This window comes from Teleopsis dalmanni, chromosome 1 (genome assembly GCF_002237135.1).
Source record: "Teleopsis dalmanni isolate 2A chromosome 1, ASM223713v2, whole genome shotgun sequence".
Lineage (NCBI taxonomy): Eukaryota > Metazoa > Arthropoda > Insecta > Diptera > Diopsidae > Teleopsis > Teleopsis dalmanni.
Genome location: NC_051846.1, coordinates 160,383,454 through 160,407,542, shown reverse-complemented (window position 1 = coordinate 160,407,542; position 24,089 = coordinate 160,383,454). Strand labels below are relative to the sequence as shown.

General features: G+C 26.1%; 1 protein-coding gene across 1 annotated transcript; it reads left to right on the top strand.

The window, feature by feature from the left end:
• Positions 1-7,028: 7,028 nt before the first annotated feature.
• On the top strand, positions 7,029-13,894 carry LOC119669089 (sodium/potassium/calcium exchanger 4-like; the record flags this gene model as incomplete). Its single annotated transcript, XM_038078867.1, is given in 7 exon segments — positions 7,029-7,058; positions 10,961-11,268; positions 11,345-11,576; positions 11,642-11,788; positions 11,865-12,101; positions 13,353-13,454; positions 13,525-13,894. Coding segments are annotated over 7 exon segments (1,361 nt in total), but the record flags the coding sequence as incomplete, so codon positions are not given.
• Between the last annotated feature and the right edge of the window lie 10,195 nt (positions 13,895-24,089).

The following is a 24,089-nucleotide window of genomic DNA, read 5'->3' as shown; positions in this document are numbered from 1 at the left end:
AAAAATGTTTCAAAAGTTGTCAAAAACAATGCCAATAAACTACTTCAATTTCCGAGTCCTTAAGATATACGAAGCCATATTAACCACCAAATTAGGTTATACGAGTATTTAATGAATGGTTTTTAAGAAATTTGTGGTTTTTTGCTTAACTGTATTTTTTTTTTAAATTAAATTGTTTTTTGATATTATATTCAATAAATATTGAAAATGAACATCCGTTCTCATCCCATAGGATTTCTTTTATTTATTGTATAACAGAATCACATTCTACCTCCTTGATACTTTGTCAGGAAGCTTCCCATATCATATAATAAAGTTACCTATATATGTATGTATGTTCTGCGTTACTTTTTATAATCAAAATATATTCAAGTTCTTAATAAAAATATGTGTATTAATTTTAAAATTGATATTATATATATATATATATATATATATATAGATATATGTTATCTGCAAAATGAAAATAACTATTATAAAATTTTTTATATGTAAACATTTCGGTTTGAAAACATCAGTAACCAATTTAAATAAACTTTTTATAGCAATTTTTCATATATTTATAACTTTTTTGGCAATAAAAATTTAGTATAGCTATTGAGGAGTATAAAAGACGATGATTTTTTACTTTTATATTGAGTTATTTTTTGATTTCGGTGGCTAATTTAAAAATAAACAATTAAACCAACTTTTAATAAAAGTTGCTTATTTTGGTATTATAGTCAAAATTTTCCATTCGGTGTTTTTAGATAAATTTATTTGCAGTTAGTAACGATTATTATTGTTTGTTAAACAAACTTTTAAAAGTATTTATTAAACTTCAGTTTATCAATCAACAAATATAATTGCACAAAACAATGTATATATTTATATATAAATTATAACATATATATATGTACTTTTTTAATTATAGAAAAATGAAAAAGTAAAATACAATTCAATGTGATCTCATGAACTTGCCATTGTACAATGAACTCAGACGATTTTGGTTTACTTTGTTTTCTTAATACTTCAGAGCACTTGTCAATGAGTGACGATATCTTAATCTATAAATTTACATAAAATAAGAAATTAAAAAATATGTTTAAAACAAATTAAGTTATTCCCCTGTTGTGGTCCACTTCCATAGAAATTCACAATTTAATTAATTAGTTTTTCTGTTATTAATTATTAGCACTTCCAATGAATGAAATTTTCTTATATGTTTAAATAACCCATTATAAGACTGAATGAACAAAATTTACTATGTAAGTGAAGAAAATAACATATAAAATAATAAAATATTAAAAAGGTAAATATTTAAAGAGGAATTATATATTCATAGCCTTAATTTGAAAACTGAAAGTTCAACAACCTAATTCACATTTTTTTAATACTTTTTAAAAAAGCTGTAAGAATATATTATTAATGTTTTTTATAATAAACTGTTTTTCAACGTCAGTTATAAAATGAAAAAAAAAATTTTTTTAAACCCAAATACCCAGTGGTCTATTGGAATAATGTCTTGAATTTAATTATTCGTAAATAGTTTTTTAAGACTGGAAGTACCACGGGTTGAACTCGGTTTAACATTAATTAAAAAATCAATTATTTTTTCTATTATAAGCATAACTTTAATTTAAAAAAAGTAAATAGTGTTATTCGTTAATATATTATAGTGTCTTTGTTAAGTATAATTCCCAGTAATAGGGATATTTTCAGCAATTGCAATAGACGAGCTAGCCAGAAAGTGTTCTTCAGAACCACACTTGGAACACCTAAGCAATTTGGGCATATCGTTAAAATGATGCAAATTGTTACTGAGTTCTTTCTGTGCTGAATTTTTAAAAGAAGATGGGAAGACTTTTCAATAAAAGGAAATCCAATACTCTTATTGAGATACACCGCAGTCATTTGGTAGATTTACTTTCATATTATTGCGGATAAGGAAATCATGATTCAAGATTGAATCTCCCCTTCAATCATACTTGTTGCAGCTGTGAGGAAGATGATGAAAATGCCTCTCATTTAATCTGTGTTTGTTCAGCCTCTTTCTTAAAGATCTTGATCAATTACAAAACTTCCTGCTAAACAGCATTCTAAGCTTCGCCAAAGGTTCTAGATAATTTTAAACCCTGAGTTTCTTCACTATACGGTAACACAATAGGCCAAAAGGCCTAAGTGGATCCCCTAGGGATCGCCGGTATAACCTAACCTGATGTTTACGTTGTATTGTAATTAGTTTTTTAACATAATATAGAATAATTTGAGTTCATCGAAAACAAATATAGCTATATTGGTTCTTTATATTAAATTTTATAAATCGTATTTTCACTATAATGCTCAAAGGATGCAGAGACGTGGTAACATATTTACCAAACCTTTCAAAATCTAATTTTTATGAATCTTTATTCGCAAACTTTTATTCGTTACCTTAATTAATAATTAACTAATATTGTTGCTGAAAAGTTTATTAAGTTTTATATAACAAAATTTTTATAAAACTCCTTGGGGTCTGAACTTTTTTACGTTTTATAAAGGAATTGGTTTAATAATTAAAATCCATAGAATCAAAACGTAACTTTGACTAATTTTATCAACAAATTACATTTTTACTTATTTAAAGGGCTCTAATCTTTGTTCCTTATAGGTAATAATCGGGTTTAATATATATTGAAAGAACTTAGACGGATATATGGTAGAATCGCATGTCTTGTCATTTTGTAACTAGTTTTAATCAAAATATGTAATATTTAAATATCTCAAAAGATTGTAATATACTTTTTCTGATTTCTATAATATATTAACACGTGCTGTCTCAATATTTGTTTAAATTATATGTTCATATATGTGTTGCATCAAATATATGTTTATAGCTTTAATATTCTGTATATTTTTTGAACGTTCAGTGTTATGATTTATATTGCTTGTTAATCTGTTTGCTAATTTTGCTTTTCTTTACAGTTTTTTGATATTTTTGATAATTGAGGTGTCTTTATTTTATTGTTTGGTCACTTATTTGTTATATTTTGACCGTAGAACTGCTTTTCGGTTTGATAGTTTTGTATCTTTTTACTTGTTCACAACATTTTTTGAGATATTTTCTTAATTTGTGCATTAATATTAAGGTATATAATAATTGTCCATTTGTTTGGAAGTCTGAGTTGACATTTAAGCTTACATATAATCAAGGCATGTATATAATAGTGGTGCTTGAAAAATACTTTTATTATATATATATATATATATGTATAAAATTAATAGAAGAAATATAAAATTAATAGAATAAAAATTTACGTAAGGATAAAGGAGAATATTATATCAGTTTTTTTATTATAATTTTTATCATTATTTTTTTATTATTATTTTTTTATTATTATTTTTTATTATTTTAAATGTATACAATACATCACTTTAAACAAATTATTAAATAATTGTATAGTAACATTATTTTTAAAATTGTATGAAGGGTGCTGAAAATTCAGTAAATACCAATTTAACTTTCTTTTTTCTTAGATCTTTTGTTAAATATAATTAAAACGATCAACAATAAACCTTAAGCTCACTTAAAACATTTTTTATTATAAAGTAATTAATTTACACATTGAAGATGTTCTCAGATTGAAATCATAAAAGAATATAATTTGAATACTGAATACCTAATTAACTTAACATTTAAATATGCTTCATTATATTGTCATTATCTTTAAAATTTTTTTTTTTTATTTTTATTTTCTTATTGTTAACAACAATGCTATAGACATATATCATTATCTATATTAATTTATTGATTTTTATCATTCTTTATTTAAAATTTTATGTTATTATTATTATTATATTGATTGATGTATCATTAAAATATTTGTAGACAATGCAAATAACTGATCAAAAATAAAAAAAAGGAGTACGATAAAAAAATAGCAAAGGATTTGCAATATATATATTTTTAAGCTATTTTATATAACTATATAAATTAACTAAAATTATGAAAATTGAGATATTTTTAGTATTAACTGATATATATTTCTGTGCTACTCTGTGTCAACTTCTTCTAATGCGGTATAGAACCACATTCCTTTGAATCGTAATATGTTTGCTTATATATAGATTCATTTGTATCTTGCTTTGAATTTGATTTTGTATTTAATACTTCGCTTTCACATGTGAATTGGTTCAGTTTTCCAAATTCATATAAAATTCTTGTGGTCCAAATTCTGACATATGAATTCTCCTTACCTTACGGTTTTTTGGTTTTATTGCATCATATGAGTTTCATATAAATTTAACAATATTTTATTATGTAATTTTAAAAAAATTATTATTAATTTTAGTTTAATTTACGTCTTAATTAAATGTTGTTAGTTTTAAATTGGTAAAGCATTGTTAATATTTGGTATAATTTTTATTTAATAAATAATTATATAGTCGGCCAAAAATTCAATTAATTAAAATAACATAAAAATGAATTTTTGTTGTTGTAGTTTACTACTTTTCGAAAAACTTTTTAATAAAAAATTACCTGAAGATAGAATTTTTCAATTGCACTGTGTAGGTCTATGTTAATTGCGTTAAATCTTTACAATGTGGTCATTCTATTTCTTTTTTACTAATATATTGAATAAAAGAATATTATATTATGTATAAGAATATTCTCTTCCCTGAGTGAAAGGCAAAATAAAATCAGGGCACTTACTCAGTTAACCATAACGCCCATGTGTAAAAGTAAAAATTAAAAAAAAAAAACAAAATGAAATAAGGTAAATTGGTTTCCCTGGAGATGTCTATCGAAATCGAAATATTGGAAAAATATTTTAATAAAATATAAATTGTTTTTAAATATAAATTATAAATTATAGTTTTTTTATTTCTATTTAACTGACCAATTAACCCGTTAATAAATTATTAGGAAAATTGCTAGTCAAGCTTGAATTTCGTATTTTTCTTAATATATCTTAAAAGATCAGGCACATAGCAAGACATTGCACATGCACTCTCTAAGAATATTATAAATCAACTATCTCAATTCAGTTCTTTCAAATGATGTATAATAATAGAGGAAAAGTTCAGTGTTTTTCAGTTTTTTATATCACTAAAACAAAGTTTATATGTAGTATCTTTAATAATATTCTCAATAGGCAATTGGTGCCTGTGCTCTTTGATGGCCAGAGAATTTCGTCCGTTTCAGGCACATAGCAAGAACATTGCACATGCACTCTCTAAGAATATTATAACTTAACAATTTCAATTCAGTTCTTTCAAATGATGTATAATACTAGAAAAATGTTCAGTGTTGTTCAGTTTTGTACATCTCTAAAACAAGGTTTATATGTAGTATCTTTAATAATAACCTCAATAGCCAATTGGTGCATGTGGTCTAGAGAATTTCGTCCGTTTTTTATTAAATTCTCTCACAGAAGTTTTCGTCATTTTACTGATTTTCATTTTATAATACCTGTACTATTTTTTATTGGTTTTAAAGCACCTTAAAAATTACATATAACAGTTTTAAAAATAAACTAATTTATTTAGCGTTCAATGTTAATTGTTTCGAATATTCATTACACACTTAAAGTACGTAATTTCATAGTAAGTTACTAAATATACTTAGCAAATTCAAAATAAAAATCATATATTATCAATAAAAAAAAACAGTTCCTCATAGTCAAAACAATAATAAAAATTAAAAAAAAATTAAAAAACTACTACGTTTGTTTACCTTTTGGCTAATAAAAGAAAAAATAATAATAGTGCAAAAAATCAAGTAACAGAATGAATAATTCGAGTCAATAAAAATAAAGTTGGTAATGAAAACTACAACAAAAATTCCTATTTAATTTGAAGGCACAAACGTGACTATATTTTTTTTATTTTGATTTGTAAACACATAAATAAATACCAGTTTAGATACAGCACATTTCAAAGAAGCTCACAAATAAACTGTAACTCAACATTTACTCAAGAATAAAAAAAGATACAAAAAAACTAACAACAAATAATATTGTTTTTCCTTGCATGTTTTATATGTTTTTGTGAAAAATTTTTATCAGTAGATACAACAAACTGCGAGTATTCGTATATGGCAAATGGGCTTTTAATGAATTTATTAATTTATTGCAGTGCCTTCCATGTCTGTATTTGACGAAATTTAGATAATTTTATCTAAACAATTCTTTTACTGTAAGCCGATTTTTTATGAATAATTTATAATTTCTTCAGAGGAAGCATATAAACAATTTAAGTGATTTAGATTATATGAAATTCAGTTGAAATAAATTATATTTTAGCTATTAATGATATATGACATCAAGAACAGAAAATTGTCATGAAAAAAATTCTCTTACTTAATATGAATTAAAAAAAGAACAATTTTATTCACTGTTCTATATAACAAAATTTCATTTTGTTTTAAAAATTAAGTTAAAGTCTTGAAAAAAAGACACAATGGGGTGTTTAAAAAATTCAAGGTTGTTAAATTCTAACATATAAAATGCCTAGACCACTTCATAGATAATACAAGACTAAATTACTTCGATTCAAATTTTATTTAATTAAAGGTTGCAGGCACTTAATAATTAATTGCCCACACGTAATAGTAAACTACAAATAAGTATACTTTAAGGCATAATCATGCATTACAAATCGCAGGTATCGATCTTTTTTTGATACGTAAAACCCCAAACACTTTAAAATGATAATCGTGGCTTTATAATTTTGAAAATTAATATTTTTTATCATTTTGAATAAAAATCTTGGTTTCCGCTAAAACTGCAAATCATTTTAAATATTGTAGTTTATATTGTATTGGTTTATTGAATGCAACAATAACTAATTAAAATGAAATTGATTGTGTTATATGATTTTTTAATAACACTTAAATATTTGTTATTTTCTATTTAAATATTAAATTGTATGTATAAATAATTAATTTCGATAATGTTTTTTTAATCTTTTAGAGTATAATGATACATTTCTACAACAAACGCTCACGTTTTTTGAAGAACGAATATATCTTATCAATGGACGCTCCATACGAATAGGTGAAGAAGAAGTGGACTTTGGATTTCCTGAAATTTTTACATGTAAGCAATATTAATTTTTTAATTTTATATTATATTTAATAAAATATTTTTTAATAATCAATTACTACAATTTTTTTTTTGAACTATTTAATGGCTACTGATGCTTATAAATCATTTTGACATTAGAGAGAAATGTGGAAGCGCAGTCATTTCTTGATCTATTTTCATTTGTTGGCTTAGAATTATCTTAAAAAATTATTTTAAAATTATTAAATGATTAGTAGGAAATTTTTTTAGCCTAAACCAGCTCCTTGAATTATTGTGAAACAGTTAAGAACCGGAACCGGAATTGAACCGAAAAAAACCGACAATGGAGCGAAAACTGGAACCAAATCAAAATATTTTTTTTTGTTCTGAACCGGAACGCAAAAAATTCTGGTTCGAAGCCCTGGTTAAGACCACAGTGCGGTGTCTCGTTAGTAATAACAAAAAGTATTTTGTTAGCAGCTTGATGAATGCTTAGAAAAATATTTATTAAAATATTAACAAACTACTTTTAACAAAGTGTTTTGCAGGCTAATTAGTTAAATGTTAAGACCAATTATCCAATTCCAATGAATGCTTAGATGGAATTTATCGCAGGTAATAATGTAGCTCTTTTCAAGCACTTCACCTATATTTATTGTATGTAACAATATTGGAGCGATTCCAAATGATGCAACTGCAAAAGCGATTTCATCTCAAATTCTGACTTTTGCAAGAGTGTGTGAAATTAAAAAAGTTTCTTCAGTTCCTCCTGGCAAGACCAAGCAGAAAAAACTGTTTTTCTGCATATCCATTGTAAACAATCTTAAAAACCCTGTTATAAACCGATTATAAATGATTTTCTGTTTAAGGTTTGTTCAGTTTTTGTTACAAATGCAATCTAATATTCAAGATTGTACATTGATGATATATAGTAAATATCATCTGAGAATATCAAAAACATTGGTTGAACCATTAAAAGGTTATTCAATAAATTGCAGATTCACCAGCTATAATAACATAAATAAATTAAACAAATCTCAAGATCTTATTGGGTCGGAATTATTTAATATAAATAAATAAATTTTTGTTAATGATTGCTCAACAACTGTGTGTAAAGGGTATTGAAGTTTAGAACTTATGGGTCGGAATTATTTAATATAAATAAATAAATTTTTGTCACTGATTGCTCAACAACTGAGTGTAAAGGGTATTGAAGTTTAGATCTAACGGGTCGGAATTATTGAATATACAGCCGTAGTCAAAAGTATTTACACAACGAAAGTTTTTGTACATATTGCATAAAAACATGTTTTTATTGTTGTTGTTGGACGTCAGTTGCAACAACAACTGACGTTGTCACTTAGTTTTATCTATGCAGAACCAAATAAAAAAAGAATTGGAAAGATAACTGTTCATTTGACAAAAATATAAGCAACTGCGCTGATGCTTATTAGTAGTCAAAAGTATTTACACACATTTTTTTTGCGTCAAAAGTATTTACACAAAACGTTAATTTCATTTTCTTCTTCTTAATTGATGAATTTTTAAAAATTTTTTTTATTTTTATTTAATTAATATAATTAATATTTGGTTACACCACCTTTGGCATCAATAACGGCCCGTAACCTAGCTGAAATTGATCGAATCCAGCTGCGAATCAATTTGGACCGAATATTCGCTATTTCAATAATGCTATCACTACATTTTGGATTTGTATCAATAGTATTTTGCTGTTTTATGAAGTCTCAAGCATGTTCAATGACATTAAGACCAGAGCTCTGTGCAGGTTATAAAAAAACAGTAGGTTTTAACTCTTTTAAAATTGGATTAAGTCCACATCCTTGATGACGTGGTGCATTGTCATGTTGTAGAACTCAGTTATTGATTGGAAAAGGTCTATATTCTGACGTTAAGACATGGTTATTTAAAATACCGATATAACCGGACTGATTTATGGTGCCATTTTTCGGTACCAAATCTCCAAATGCATTGTATGATAGACATTCCAAAAACAAAACCGTGCCACCTTCAAATCTATTGAGTGGCTGCACTGCTTTATTCTTTTGGCGTTGTCGAAAATGCATGGAGTGGTTATCAGATGAACCCTAGAATTGAAATTCAGACTGATCTGTTCATAACACATTGTTTCAAAACTGTATAGGTTACTTAAAATACTTCAAAGCAAATAAGAGAATATTTAATAAGATCGTTAGAGTAATTTTGACTATTTTGTGCACCACATAGATATTGATATTAATATTTTTCCACCTGCGATGTAGTGTAGCATCACTAATAATCTTGCCAAATAACTTTTCCGATGATGCTGCTATTTTGCCAGAACTTATTGTAGGATTTTCTACGACTACTCCTAATAATCATGTGCATTCCCTTTGATTCATGGCAGGTTTCCGCCCAGTTCTCTTCAAATTTATTAAATTTTTGCATATGTTCTAATTTTTATCTAGATTTCACGTCGTTTTATGTAAAATTTTACATAACTTTAATAAATTCGTCGCTGAAATCCCACTCTTATATTAGGTGCCAACCTCAGATCGAATTTCAACTGATAATTCCTTGGTTTTTATCATTTTCCTGAATAATTTCTGAAATTTTGAAATCCCTAAACTTGTGTAGTTTGTGACAAAAGCCAACAACTGCACTTACTTAAAGGAAATAAATGCTAATTAATATTTTGTGTAAATACTTTTGACGCAAAAAAAATGTGTGTAAATACTTTTGACTACTAATAAGCATCAGCGCAGTTGCTTATATTTTTGTCAAATGAACAGTTATCTTTCCAATTCTTTTTTTATTTGGTTCTGCATAGATAAAACTAAGTGACAACGTCAGTTGTTGTTGCAACTGACGTCCAACAACAACAATAAAAACATGTTTTTATGCAATATGTACAAAAACTTTCGTTGTGTAAATACTTTTGACTATGGCTGTATATTAATAAACTTCTGTCAATGACTGCTCCACAACTTCAACAACTGTATGTAAAGGGTACTGAAGTTTAGATCTTACGAGTCGAAATTATTAAATATATATAAATAAACTTCTGTCAATGACTGCTCTACAACTTCAACAACTGTGTGTAAAGGGTATTGAAGTTATAACCAAGTCAAATTTAATTTGTTTACTTATTATCATATTATTTTTTTTTAAACTAATAATCATGCATTTTTCCAAATTTTGAAAAACTTGCTTCCGATAATATTGTAGATAAAGGTAATATTGATACAATCGAATTAAATAATATATTTTATCTTTATCAAATATAATCACATCGTACTTAACAAAAGCTTAGTTTTACTGATTATGGAACTGTTGACCCTCTGAAGCGCTCTAACTCTTTTTCGCTAATAAAAAAAAAACTAATAAATTATTCATTCATTCATCATTTCAAAAAAAAAAAATCAAAAAATTGAAATCTTATCAATACACAATTTTTAGCATTGATTGAAAAGTTGAAAGCTGTAGTAATTATTATCAATATTATAAATTAAAGGATAAAAAATTGTATAAGTAGTATGATTGCTTTTTAAAATACGTAATAAACAAACTAATAAACTATTTTTGTAAGCATGAAAAACACTATTTAAATTAAAAAAGTATTGATGATTCTATAAAAAATTAATTTCATTTTTTTGGAGTACCTTTTAAGAAAACAATCGAAAAATTTAATAAACACAAAGGAGCACAAATTCTTAAAATTTTAATGATAAGTTATCGTTCTTCTATTGGTAAAAATGGTTTAAAAATAGAGCTTACGTATCACGAGGGATTTATTTGTGAATTTTGAAATTGTGAACTCAATGAAAAAAACCAGCACTTGAAATTTTAATTGAGATTCCAATAGATTTTATAATTTGAATTTATTTTGAAATACTTTTATAATCATTTTAATTATTATTTTACTTCTATTTTTACAGTGGCACAGCTACGCCAGGGTTGGATTGCTTTGCATGTCTTTGCCGCTGTTTACTTCTTTATACTATTAGCGATTATTTGTAATGATTACTTCTTGCCAACTGTGGAATGCATTTGTGAAGATTTAAATCTATCTAAAGATGTTGCTGCAGCAACGTTTATGGCTACAGCAACATCCATGCCCGAATTCTTTACAAATACGATCAGTACACTGATTACAGGTTCCGATATGGGTTTGGGCACAATTATCGGTTCACTTATGTTCAACACATTGGGTGTTGCCGGTGTTGCAGCATTAGGCATTAAAAAGGTGTGAATATTATTTTTAAATACCATACTTTATTATCAAAAACTTAAATTGATAACGATATTACGATATTTTTTAGCCCGTTCAATTAGATTGGTGGCCCATAGCACGTGACTGCACTATATATACATTCAATACGATTATTCTACTTATATTGGCTTGGGGTGGTTATGTTACGTTTACTGAGTCCTGTATTATGATGGGATTTTTGGTTTTCTATTATTTGCTTACTTTCAATAATAATAAATTCATGCCTGCCATTAGAATATTCATAGAAGATAAATTAAATTGTTGTTTTTCGACACGTTACGGTAATTTATTGCAGTTAATTTTTTTTGGACACATGATTCTAAATTTATATAATTATTTTATACAGACTTTACGGAACCTCCCGAAAATAGTGCCAAAGCCAAGCTGCCATTAAAAAAGGACCCACTTGATGGCGGTGGGTTATTTGTAGTTAATGTACCTGATAATACTTCATCAATGTCTTCGACTGTTAATTTGACACAATCTAAAAGTTGTAAGTATGAAATAAATATTTTTTTAAATTAATTTATTTACATTTAAATTGAATTTGAAATCACTCTTTTTTATAGATAACGACGAAGATACTGCTTCAGTTCAATTACCACCAAGTTTGTTTGCTCTACCACGTGGAGAGTCAAAATTAATGAAATTTTGGTGGGCTTTTACCTTTCCCATCAAATTTTTACTAAAATTTATTATACCTAATCCGATTACCTATCGCAAACTATATCCATTATCTTTCATAATGTGCATTATAGCTATTGGAGCTAACGCTTATATGATCGTTTGGATGTTAACAGTATTTGGTAAATATTTTGTCTTTATTTAAATAATGTAAATTTTTTTAAGATTATTATTTTAAGATTTATTATTTTATATGTCAATTTAAAATCAAAAATTATTATATATAATTAATTATAATTTTTTTACACGATACTTGAGACAGTTGTATGGTCAGACAAAAATTAAATTATTTAATAAATAGTAAAATTTTATTGTTGTAACTCAATATTATTCGAAATACCTTTCTATTGAAAACAATAAATTTTATTATTATACTTATTAATATTTATTATTAATTTATTATTTATTATTATTATTTATACCATTTGATAAACAAAAAAATTTTTTTTGTTAAATCGTATATGTTTTAATTTGTTCTCAATTTATAATATGTGTGTTATGCATTATTATAACTAAAATTATTTGAAATATATACATTAGTGCAAAACCTATTATTTCACAATAACAATTATTTTTAAGGGCGTTTATATAGCTATGATTTATACGTTTTTTCTAAAAATAATATAATATAATATAGCAAGCTTACTATTACTAATACAGTAAGTATACACAAGAGCAACAATTTGACAAACCTATAAGTTATATTGGGTTCAAGTTCAACCCCAATTTGCAATCTATACATTATGTAGTATATACGCACAATTGAATTCAATCAATATCAATCAATCCAATCCATATACCAATAAAAAAAAACGGAGATAATCTAACATTTGACAATATCTGTAAGAACTGTATAATCGCTATTTTACTCAATTGGGAATTAAATTTTGTCATTACAATTTTTTAGACTATTTCTATTTAAAAAGAATAATGATCTCATGATATGAAAACTTTATTAGACTTAATATTATTACGAATTAAAATAATAATAGATTATAACGTTAAAGATTACTGATTGATTAATGGAATAAATTAGTATTTCATAGATTCATTAGGTAGCTCATTGCTGTGTGAAAAAATCCTGCGGAATAAGAGGATTAGAGATTCGTTTTCAGTATTAAACTTAACTTTCAGTATTAAATTAATGGAAAGTTATAATGTCGAAATATATATTATTTTGCTAATAATTCATTGTTATATTAATATATTAATGTTGTAATATATTGCTTAAAGTTTTTAATTTATTTATTTTTAAAATATTATTTAATATTATTATATATACAATACGAATTTTTTATATATATAATACATAATTCTTTTTAAAATTATTAAAAATATATTACAAAACCAAATAAATTTTCTTTTCATTCCAGGTGTAACCGTTGGCATCGACGACACCATAATGGGTATGACATTCCTCGCAGCTGGTTCAACTATGCCAGAAGCTGTTTCTAGTTTAATATCATTAAGAAATGGTATATAAAAATATATATTCTTGGTATATACTTTCGAAATATTAAATTATTTTATTTTCTTTTTCTTTAGGTGAAAATGGTATCGGAGTATCGAACTCCTTGGGTGCCAATTCATTGGCAATTTTACTATCATTAGGTGTGCCATATTTCATTAAAAATTGCATTACTTTCGGAACGGCAAATAATAAAATCAATATTGCATCAAAGGGTATTGAATACAATATCTTTATACTGATACTCTCAACTTTTGCGCTATTCACCATACTCAGTTTAAGTGGTTATCGTTTAACAAAACGCGCTGGTATCGCGTTATTATCAGTTTATACGATTTTTATAGTATTACAGATATTAATCGAATTGCAGATAATTATTTAAATTCAGATTTTTAAAGAGTAAGACTGTTTAGGTTAAGTAGAAAAAAAAAACTTGTACAGTGTAAAAGCCAAATCAAACTATTTTGTTGTTAATTTATTGTTGATATTGTTTTAAGTTAGCTTTACAAATATATTACTTTTTTTAATGCGCTTAAAATTTATTTACAATTGAAAATTGTAGATATGTAATCAATTTTTAAATATTAAAAAAAATTCAAAAACAATTACAATTGCTTATTATTTCTGTTTTTATTAGAATTCACCATTCAGATTTTTAATTGCTTTCTTATTCTAAATTTTTTAGCTTGACTGCTATAAAGGAATATTATAATTTATTTTATATCAAAATTTGATTATGAGTACATTATCAGCTCTTTGTGTTAGTTTAAGGTATAAATTATTTGTTGAGGATTGTATATATAACAATAAGTAATTTAATGTGTGAGTATGTGAATATCTATAGGTTTGATGTTACAATTTTTTTCTTAATTAATAAATAATCATTTTAATTTAATTTTCTACATTTAAAAATTATATATAAAATTTATGAATTTCGTTTAAATTTTAAACAACTTCATTGAAAATTAATATTTCGTATATTATTTAATAGTCCATTCATGATGACAATGTATTGTTATTTTTTTGTTCTATATTTTATATCGTTTTAAAAAAATATTATGTGGTTTTTTGGAAACTTTATTTTATAATAAAAGCCACAAGTGTAAACACAATTGAGTTTTTGCTTACATCAACCAAAATCCAGAATAAGTCATCTATAAGTGACTAACCTTGATGACCCAAATATATAAAGAAAGTTAAAGTAATTTTGAAGACGATTTACGGAACACTACTACTATTTTAATTATGAGCTTTCTTTTGTTTTAATAAGTATATATGATCAGTTTCATATTATTCTAACCAGCTTACCATTAAAAATTGCACTTTAAACATTTTCATGTACCCAATACTTTTGTTAAAATAAATTTATTTTGCAAGATAAAAAACCGAATGTATTTCCACATTGATGCGGTTTCTTTCAGTTTTATATATATTTTCATTCACTAATTGATTCAATAATTTATTAATTTTGTAGCTGAGAATTGAATTCATAATTCAGCAATATGTTTCTATCGTGATATATAGAAAAAATTATATGCGAATATATTATAGAGCATTTACTAAAACATATCTTGATCCATAGTGATTTGAAAACTTAATTACATTACAAATGAAAAAAGTAGGAATTGAAAGCTTAGTGTAATTTTGAAAGAAAATCAGAATTAAATTAAGATTCCCATTACTTTTTGGTAAAGAGTTTTATCAAATACATTAGACACTTATTAAAACGTGTATACTCAAAGGAAGATCAATGGGATAAGTAGGTCTACTTGAATTCAAGATTATAATATTATTTTATTATAAAAATTATAATTTATAAAATTTATATTATAAAAGCGTTCATCATATCTAAAGAAAATATTTGCGCATATTCTCTCCATCGAGAGATCGGTTAACTTAAATATGAGAAAGCGAGAATTGTATTAATATTTAGCAGATTGTAATATAGTAACCTTTTTTGTTTTTGCTTTGAAAAAAATTAATATGTATCACCTGAAATTGATTCCTTCCAAGCGATTTAGAATTTAAAATTCAATTCATTAAAATCATATTTCTTAATTATTTATATATTTTATTTATAAAAATTTTTTTTTAATATTTGCAGTTTTTTGTTTGGGCCCTCTGTTTAAATTTCTAGCTACGCTCATGTTTAGAATTTTAAATTGGAAATTTTAAACACTTCTTACTGTCGATATCACATGTTTTAATATTTGACACATTATTAAGTATTACTAGAATTCTTATCATGGATAGTGAAACACGTGTTAACATTATTGCAATTTATTATCAAAATTAATGTACTTTTTTAAGAAAATATTTTTAAGAAAGGAACAAATCTTTTAAAATTCAAATTATTTTTACAGTTGAACTTTATGGCATATTAGATAGATTAGATAGATAAATAAGCAAAATGTTAGAGCTAAGGGAGTCCTAGAATTCATCAGAAAAAATTCTAATGAGAGGTTTAAGCAAAAGATGCGTTTTTTTCTTGTATAACGACAAATTTATTTGTATTTCCGAAGCAAGTTGTTCTAGTGGTATTAATTATATATTTTATACATAAATTCAATAAAGTTTGCTTACATATAATAACAAATAAAAAATTGTTTATTTCGATAACAATGTTATTATATTAATGATAAGAACTAACTATTATAAATTTCTTATATGATATAAAATATTCCAGCAGGATAGACATGAAAAATTAAGTAGAATCATAATATTGATAATAAAGATAATAAAGAATTTATGGTTTCAAAGATACGTATAAGATAAATTTGACACGTTTTGTGTTAAACGTATTACGGTTTTATGGCACTGTGATCTACAGATGATCTGTACGTGTACTGTTATGACATATAATATCTTATCGTCAAACAATTAAATATAAACACTAAATTTGTAACATCAGTTAAAAGAAATAGTGTTCTATTTTAGATAATTAATATAAAAATATAACATTATATGTTATGTATATACTCGTATAATTATAAATATTTAACACAAATTAATAAGTGTAATTTTTTTATAACTTTATGTGTTAAATAAACGACCTAATCCTAATGAAAATCAAAACACTTATTGTAAATTGGTCGTAAAAATAAATAGATATTTATTTAAGTAAAAAATTATAACAAATATTAATTTACATCTGATCGTCTCAATAAATAACTATAGAAGAAAATAAGTCTCATAAAGAAGAAGAAAGCACTTCTTAAAATATGTGAACATTTTCTTTGTTTAATAATCATTTAGGCTTATCAACCTTAAGCCCAATAATCATTAAAGTTTACAACAGACTCAGTTGGAACATACACATAAATTGCAACATTAAGTGTCAGACATGTCCATCTAATTACGTCGATAGCCCAGCTTGAAGTTGGCGCCTATCTGTTGTAAAATAGATTAGTTATTTGGTGTTTCACTTACTTGTTTCTACAAATGATTGAATGTCGTTATCAGGGTTGTTGATCTACTGATTTTATACTAATGTTTTAAGTACCAGATAACCGGTTCTTGAAAACTAAACTGAAAATTTAGTACTAGATTAGATTAGATATAAAAACGGTTTGGAAACTTGTCAATACGTCACTGCATCCTTTAAGGATTATTGTGACATACCCATTTTAGTTCCATAGGCGTGTAGCAGTTAAAAACGCCATTATGGCAGTTGAAAAGTACCGAAGTCTGAGTCTGGCGAGACTATCACAGTGACACAGAATGTGCTATGCTGTTTCCTCATCTTCGCAACAAAGTCTGCAGCTATCGTCTCTTGTAATACCCAGGTTCGATAGACGCTTTTTTACTGCACAATGTCCAGTGAGAATCCCTGTAACAAGTCGGATGGCATATTTGTACAGCATTTAAAGCTCCCTAGTTCTGGCTTTTGATCGATTCGGCATGAATTCTTTAACTTGTCTGCAGCCAATTATATTATCCCAATCAGTCTGAGCTACTCTTTTCAGCAGTTTTATTTAGTACTAATAATTCTTTCAAAACCAGCAATTGGCGAAACTTTTTTTTATTATTTTCAGTTAATTTTGTTACCGGTTCTATATAATATAATCACTTTCATCTTACGCCACAAAATAGTTTACTTGTGTTTACTATGTTTTTTTAATTTATTTAATTGTTTAGTGTATGTATTGTAAAGTATTTTAGAAAAATTATTTAAAATATAAAACATTTAATTAATATTAAAAAATTTCAGTAAAATGATGGCTAAGTAAATTATTTTTTTATTTTATTAATCAAATTATTACTTATTGGTCATTTCATACAATGTACGTACATATACAATACAATCCGTATAACATATGTATATTTAATATGATAAAAAAATCACACAAAATCACTTTTATTTTTAATTTATTGCAGTTATACGTTGAGCTATATATGTATGTATTATTAAGATTACTTTATATGTATAGAGCGTCAAATTAAATGAAACGAATCACCCATATAAGTAAAAATCAAGGGACTTTTCCCGTTTTGATGTGTAAAACTATATTTAAAAAACACAAGTGGAGCAGATATGATCGTTAGATGTCAATCACATCTAATGATATATTATGTCCGGTAAAAAATATTAAGTACTTATTTTTAAATTCAGTTAAAATATTATAATAAAAAACCATATGTATATATTATATATGGTTAATGTATATATACAGAAAGTTAATGAAACTGCAGATACATTTATTATTTTATACCATTTAAATATTAAATTAGTTATTAGAATTTACAATATATCCTCTAAGACGAAAATAATACTAATAAATAATAAAGTATAATCAAAACAGAGATCAATTAAAAATTTATTTTACACGTGTTGACACTAATAGCACAGATATTAATCTATATCTCTGCTAATAGTTCACATCTGTCGTTTACAAAAATATTAAAATTGAAATAGATAAATGAGCATTCGTAGCAATGCATAAACTTGAAAATGAAAAATATTTCATAAACGTGTAGAGATACATTAAAGTGTTCTATTTGAAATATATTTCTTAAGGGATGTACAGATTTAATATTACAAGTACAGTATCTAAATATTTTACTAACAGAAGTGAAGCTAATGATGTATAGTTTACTGTAAGTCACAATTGTAACTTGCAAATGAAATGAATTTTCTTCGCGAATTTATTAAACGTAATTTATATTATCAATTCGTTTTAGTTTTACTAACTTAATTTTACTAGTTGATTTGTTTTTGTGAAATATGCACTTAACTCTTAGATAATCTTCAAAAACAAATTAGGCTTATATAATGCATATTGTAGTACATGATTTTTTTAGCGATGTAGTTGTCAACAAAGTTGACAACGAAAATATTAATTTATTATATTATATTGCACCTTACGAAACTATGAAAAAAAATTACATTTTTTAAATTTACATACTTAATTTTTTAAAATAGTTTAACAATTATTTTTAACCGTACATACTACTACGAAATTAATTTAGACTCAATGAAATATATAAATATATACTTATATATTTAAAATAAGTATACTATTTCATATGAATGCATGCCTACATACAGTATTTTTTTGAACTTGCAATAAATTCAGCAAAAAATTGAGATAAGAAACTACAAATGAACCGGGTAGAGGAGACAGAGTAAATCAACTATATATCCCACAAAGTGAAAGTTTCCGCACAAAAAAATATATTACATATTAAAATCAAGCTTTTAAAAAAATTTTTTGGGTGAGAACTCCCAAAAGCTTGATTTTAATATTGATAATTTGTTATTTCATATTATATTTAGTAGCTTAATGATTCAAAGAAAATTGGTACACGTCTCAATTAGCTAAAACATTTACCAGTTTCGGAATGTATAATTCGCTATTAAGATATTGTATGCTTACCTCTTCGGGATCATAAAACTTAAGCAAACTAAGGCCTAGACCAGGGCTGTCCAGACCAGCTAAGATCGCGGGCCAATACAATTCACTAAATAGGCTTGAGGGCCACAGAAATAAATACAATACGTTTATAATTTTTCCGGAGAATAAAAGAAATACGGCGATAATGTTTTAGTATTGTTAATTCTTCAAAAAAATTTTTTTTTCAATATCAGCATTATCAATATAACTTTTCGCTATACGAAAAATATTTAATTTTTAATGTAATAACTTACGGTACTGATTACGAGTTTTTTGAACTAGTTGTAAAAGGAAATATATACTAAAGTCTTTCTCAATTAAGTAAATGAACGTGAATTATAATAAATTATTTGGAATATCACAGAAATAAAATAATGTTTTGTGACTAAAATATAAAAAAGAAAAATGTTCCCAAATGCGGTAGATTGGAAACATATCCCGGGCTGCACAAATATTAACCGCGGGTCACGTTTTGGTCAGCCCTGACCTAGACTATCATAATTTGGGTTATTGATATCATTATTTATCTCGACATGGTAAATAATCCCCACAGTTCTTCCTTCGTTACAGTTTCAGGTCACCAATACAGCAACTCAATCAATAGATTGTTCAGATTTATCAAATTTAACAGGCAATTCTACTATTACTGTTTCAGGCCACTAATACTGTAGTTCAATCAGTAGATTGTTCAACTACAATCTTTCAAAGCACAAAAATCTTTCGAAAGATGTTTCCTATTCTAGCAACTGTTTTGATAGCTCTTTTCTGTATTACCAAAGACAAAATGAAAGATGTGCTTTTGATCATATGTTTCTAAAATTTAATTAAATTTTTTAATGGCAGTTTATGATAAGATGTATTCTTGGAAAAATTGAACTTTAATTTATATCAATGCCTCATTAATCATTTAATGAACCCTGCTACAAGTTTCTTTTAGATCATTCCTTTTATATTAGTTGAAATTTTAAAAATATATTTAACGCTAAAAGTGGTTTCTATTTCGTTATTTAACGATCTAAGTGTCATTCATTTATTATTGGTAAGCCGAAGATATAAAGATAAAAACTTGTCTTAACGATCGCAGTGGAATATAAACGTGTACCCTTAGGGCTACATCTAGGCAACCATCAAGGCGATTCAAATCCACTGATTATACATTTGCTTCAGAGCTTGAAACAATATATTACACTAGCATATGAGCCACAAAACCCACAAACTACTGAATACAAGTGACCGAAGAAGACGATTGCGGCTAGTAAAATCATTTTATCTCGCAGTTTAAACTCAACAACATTGTATTGAATGTCTTAAAAAGTTTAATATATACGAATAGTTTATGTTATAATATATAATCTGTTTATATATATATATATAAAATGCAAACATATGCTATAATAGATATGTGTTGTATTGTAGCTTATTTTTTATAAATAAATTATTAGAATTAAAAGAAATGCACAAGTTTATTGTTAACAACATTAATTGCTTTCCCTGATTACTTTTATATTATTATTATATTGTAAATACTTTTATATACTACTAACATTTTTTATATTTAAGATAGTAAAATTATACATTGTTTATTTTGCACGTTAAAAGTGTGAGAAATGTTCATTTAATATTTCTTATTATTTTTAGAACACATAAACATTTTCAATACTTTCAGGATTCAAAATATATACAGTCAGCGACAAAACTCTACATACCCCCCCCATTTTTGCTAGCTCGTAAATCCAAGGACATAATAGAAAAAAGTAATGATACAGTTTTGTTTAGAACTGTTTTTTAATAATAATAAACAAAAGAAAATCCATTCATCAATATAAATTAACAAAGTTATTCGAAAAAAACCTAAAAAAATCATTGACAAAAGTCTACATACACTTCATTGGTTGTTAGATATAGTCGACAGTAATTTAAATGTTAAACGGGAAAGTACCGTTTTTCATATTTCATGCTTGTGGCATGAGTCATACATTTATATAATGCACTTAGTTGTGCTTTGAGAGTGGTATTTAATTGACACGAGGGGTCCACGAAAAGAATTTCAAGTGATATGCGAAATCTGGTTATTAAGCATAGAAATTAAAAAAAACCTTATGGTAAAAGTATCAAAATTAGTAAATTTAACTCGATCAAGAGTTCAGACGATAATAAAAAATTATAAAAATAGTGGTTCTATTGAAAATAAGCCTCGCAGTAGCCGCACAAGGATACTCATACGTAGGGATGTCAGCTTGGTTTTAAAAGAAGTTAACAAAAATCCGAAAGTAAGTGCCTTAAAATTAGTCGAACACATTGCTAGTGCAACTGGAAAGCATGTCAATCTACGTCAAAGCTATTTTTCCTACTTCAGTTGCAGCTACGGCTCCCCAAACCATAGCACTACCACCACCATGCTTTACAGTTGGCATTATATGCTTCGGGTTCAGTGCTGTTTTCGCTTTCCTCCAAACTTTAGCTCTCCCATCGCTTTCAAATATATTGAATTTGGATTCATCTGTAAATAAAACTTGCTTCCCGAAATCAAAATCCTTTTCTTTATATTGTTTGGCAAACTCCAAGCGCAGCTTTCGGTTTTTTTCAGAAATTAAAGGTTCTTTGCGTGGTATTCTATCATGAAAACCGTGGCTGTTCAACGTTCTTTGTACTATACGTGGATTGACATGCTTTCCAGTTGCACTAGCAATGTATTCGACTAATTTTAAGGCACTTACTTTCGGATTTTTGTTAACTTCTTTTAAAACCAAGCTGACATCCCTACGTATGAGTATCCTTGGGCGGCCACTGCGGGGCTTATTTTCAATAGAACCACTATTTTTATAATTTTTTATTATCGTCTGAACTGTTGATCGAGTCAAATTTACTAATTTTTATACTTTTACCATAAGGTTTTTTTTCATTTCTATGCTTAATAACCAGATTTCCCATATCACTTGAAATTCTTTTCGTGGACCCCTCGTATAAATTAAATACCACTCTCAAAGCACAACTAAGTGCATTATATAAATGTATGACTCATGCCATAAGCATGAAATATGAAAAACGGTACTTTCCCGTTTAACATTTAAATTACTGTCGACTATATCTAACAACCAATGAAGTGTATGTAGACTTTTGTCAATGATTTTTTTAGGTTTTTTTCGAATAACTTTGTTAATTTTTATTGATGAATGGATTTTCTTTTGTTTATTATTATTAAAAAACAGTTCTAAACAAAACTGTGTCATTACTTTTTTCTATTATGTCCTTGGATTTACGAGCTAGCAAAAATGGGGGGTGTATGTAGAGTTTTGTCACTGACTGTATATTTTTTCTTCGTTTACCTATCTACTACCACCAAATATTGCTTTAAGTTTCCAATTGTTTCAACTTTTATTCATATAAAACTATTATAGCAAAAAAATATTGCTATAAAAATTAATAAAATAACATGACATTTAATTGATCATTAAAAAAAATGTTACTTTATAATCACTTCGTCTTCTTCAAATAAAGAACATATAGAAAAAGTTATTTAATTATCTCATATTTAAAATAATCAAGCCCGTATACGCAATTGTGCATGCAAATAAAACAACAACAAAATGACTTACCTTTCATTGCAATATCTAACAGCAGTCATTATCGACGATTCTGTCGCTGCGCTGCTTAAGAATTTGCACTTTAACGAATTGAACGGCAGTCATTACCGATAATGTTGCAGCACCGCTGCTTAAGAATTTGCACATTAAGGAATTGAACACTACTCACTACCGATAGTTCTGCAGCAGCGCTGCTTAAGAATTTGAAAATTAAAGAATCGACTAAAAAAATTTGCATTTATTTATTATGTACACGCTTTAAAGACACACAAAATTTTATTTTAATATATATATAAAACACACACAATTTTTATTTATTAATTAATTTGAGTGCAAATTATATAAATATATTTCGATTTAAAAAAAACTTAAAGAAAATGGAGCAAATCATATTTTTTCAATGAATGACTTGCATGGCGAAGAGAATTTCAAGATGGCGTACAGCATTTTTTTTAACTCACAAAAAACACTTATTTAACTAAATTCTTGAATTAGGCAATATTTTTTTATTTAATATATATTTAATTTGCACTTTCAATTAAATCAATTAGTGATTTAAATAATTTAAGAACAATAACTTAAAACATTTTACAATTTGCATAAAATTAAAATTCCATCAAATTTCGCACGCGTCAATCACAAACGATTTTGCCGAACTTTCTTTTACTGCGCGCATGCAACAACTGTCAATCAGTATCATACAACCGTTTTTCTTTCTTTCTTTTTTTGCCCAAATTAGATCACTGTGTAGGAGTAGTAACTTGGTTACAACTCAAAGCAAACTATTTGAAGGTTTGAAGCAACATAATGAATGCTAATATTTTAAGTATGGCCATAGATTAATACGAGTATTTAATAAATGAATTATGAGAAAAGAAAAAGGCTTTTTCTTGAAAATTGTTGTATGGAATAGAATTGGGATAAGTTGCATGTCTATTGGCGCAAAATTTCTTAATTATAAATACAGCATCTTTTAACACAATGTAGCAATATTGATGTTAAACTTAAAATGGTATGTTATTTACATTTTAGTAGAGAAGATTGTTTAACTTGGTTCAGCTAAGTTAGTTATATAGAGGTTTTTTGAAAAGTAGTGAACTACAATAACAAAAATTCATTTTATATTATTTTAATTAATTAAATTTTTGGCTGACCATACAGCTG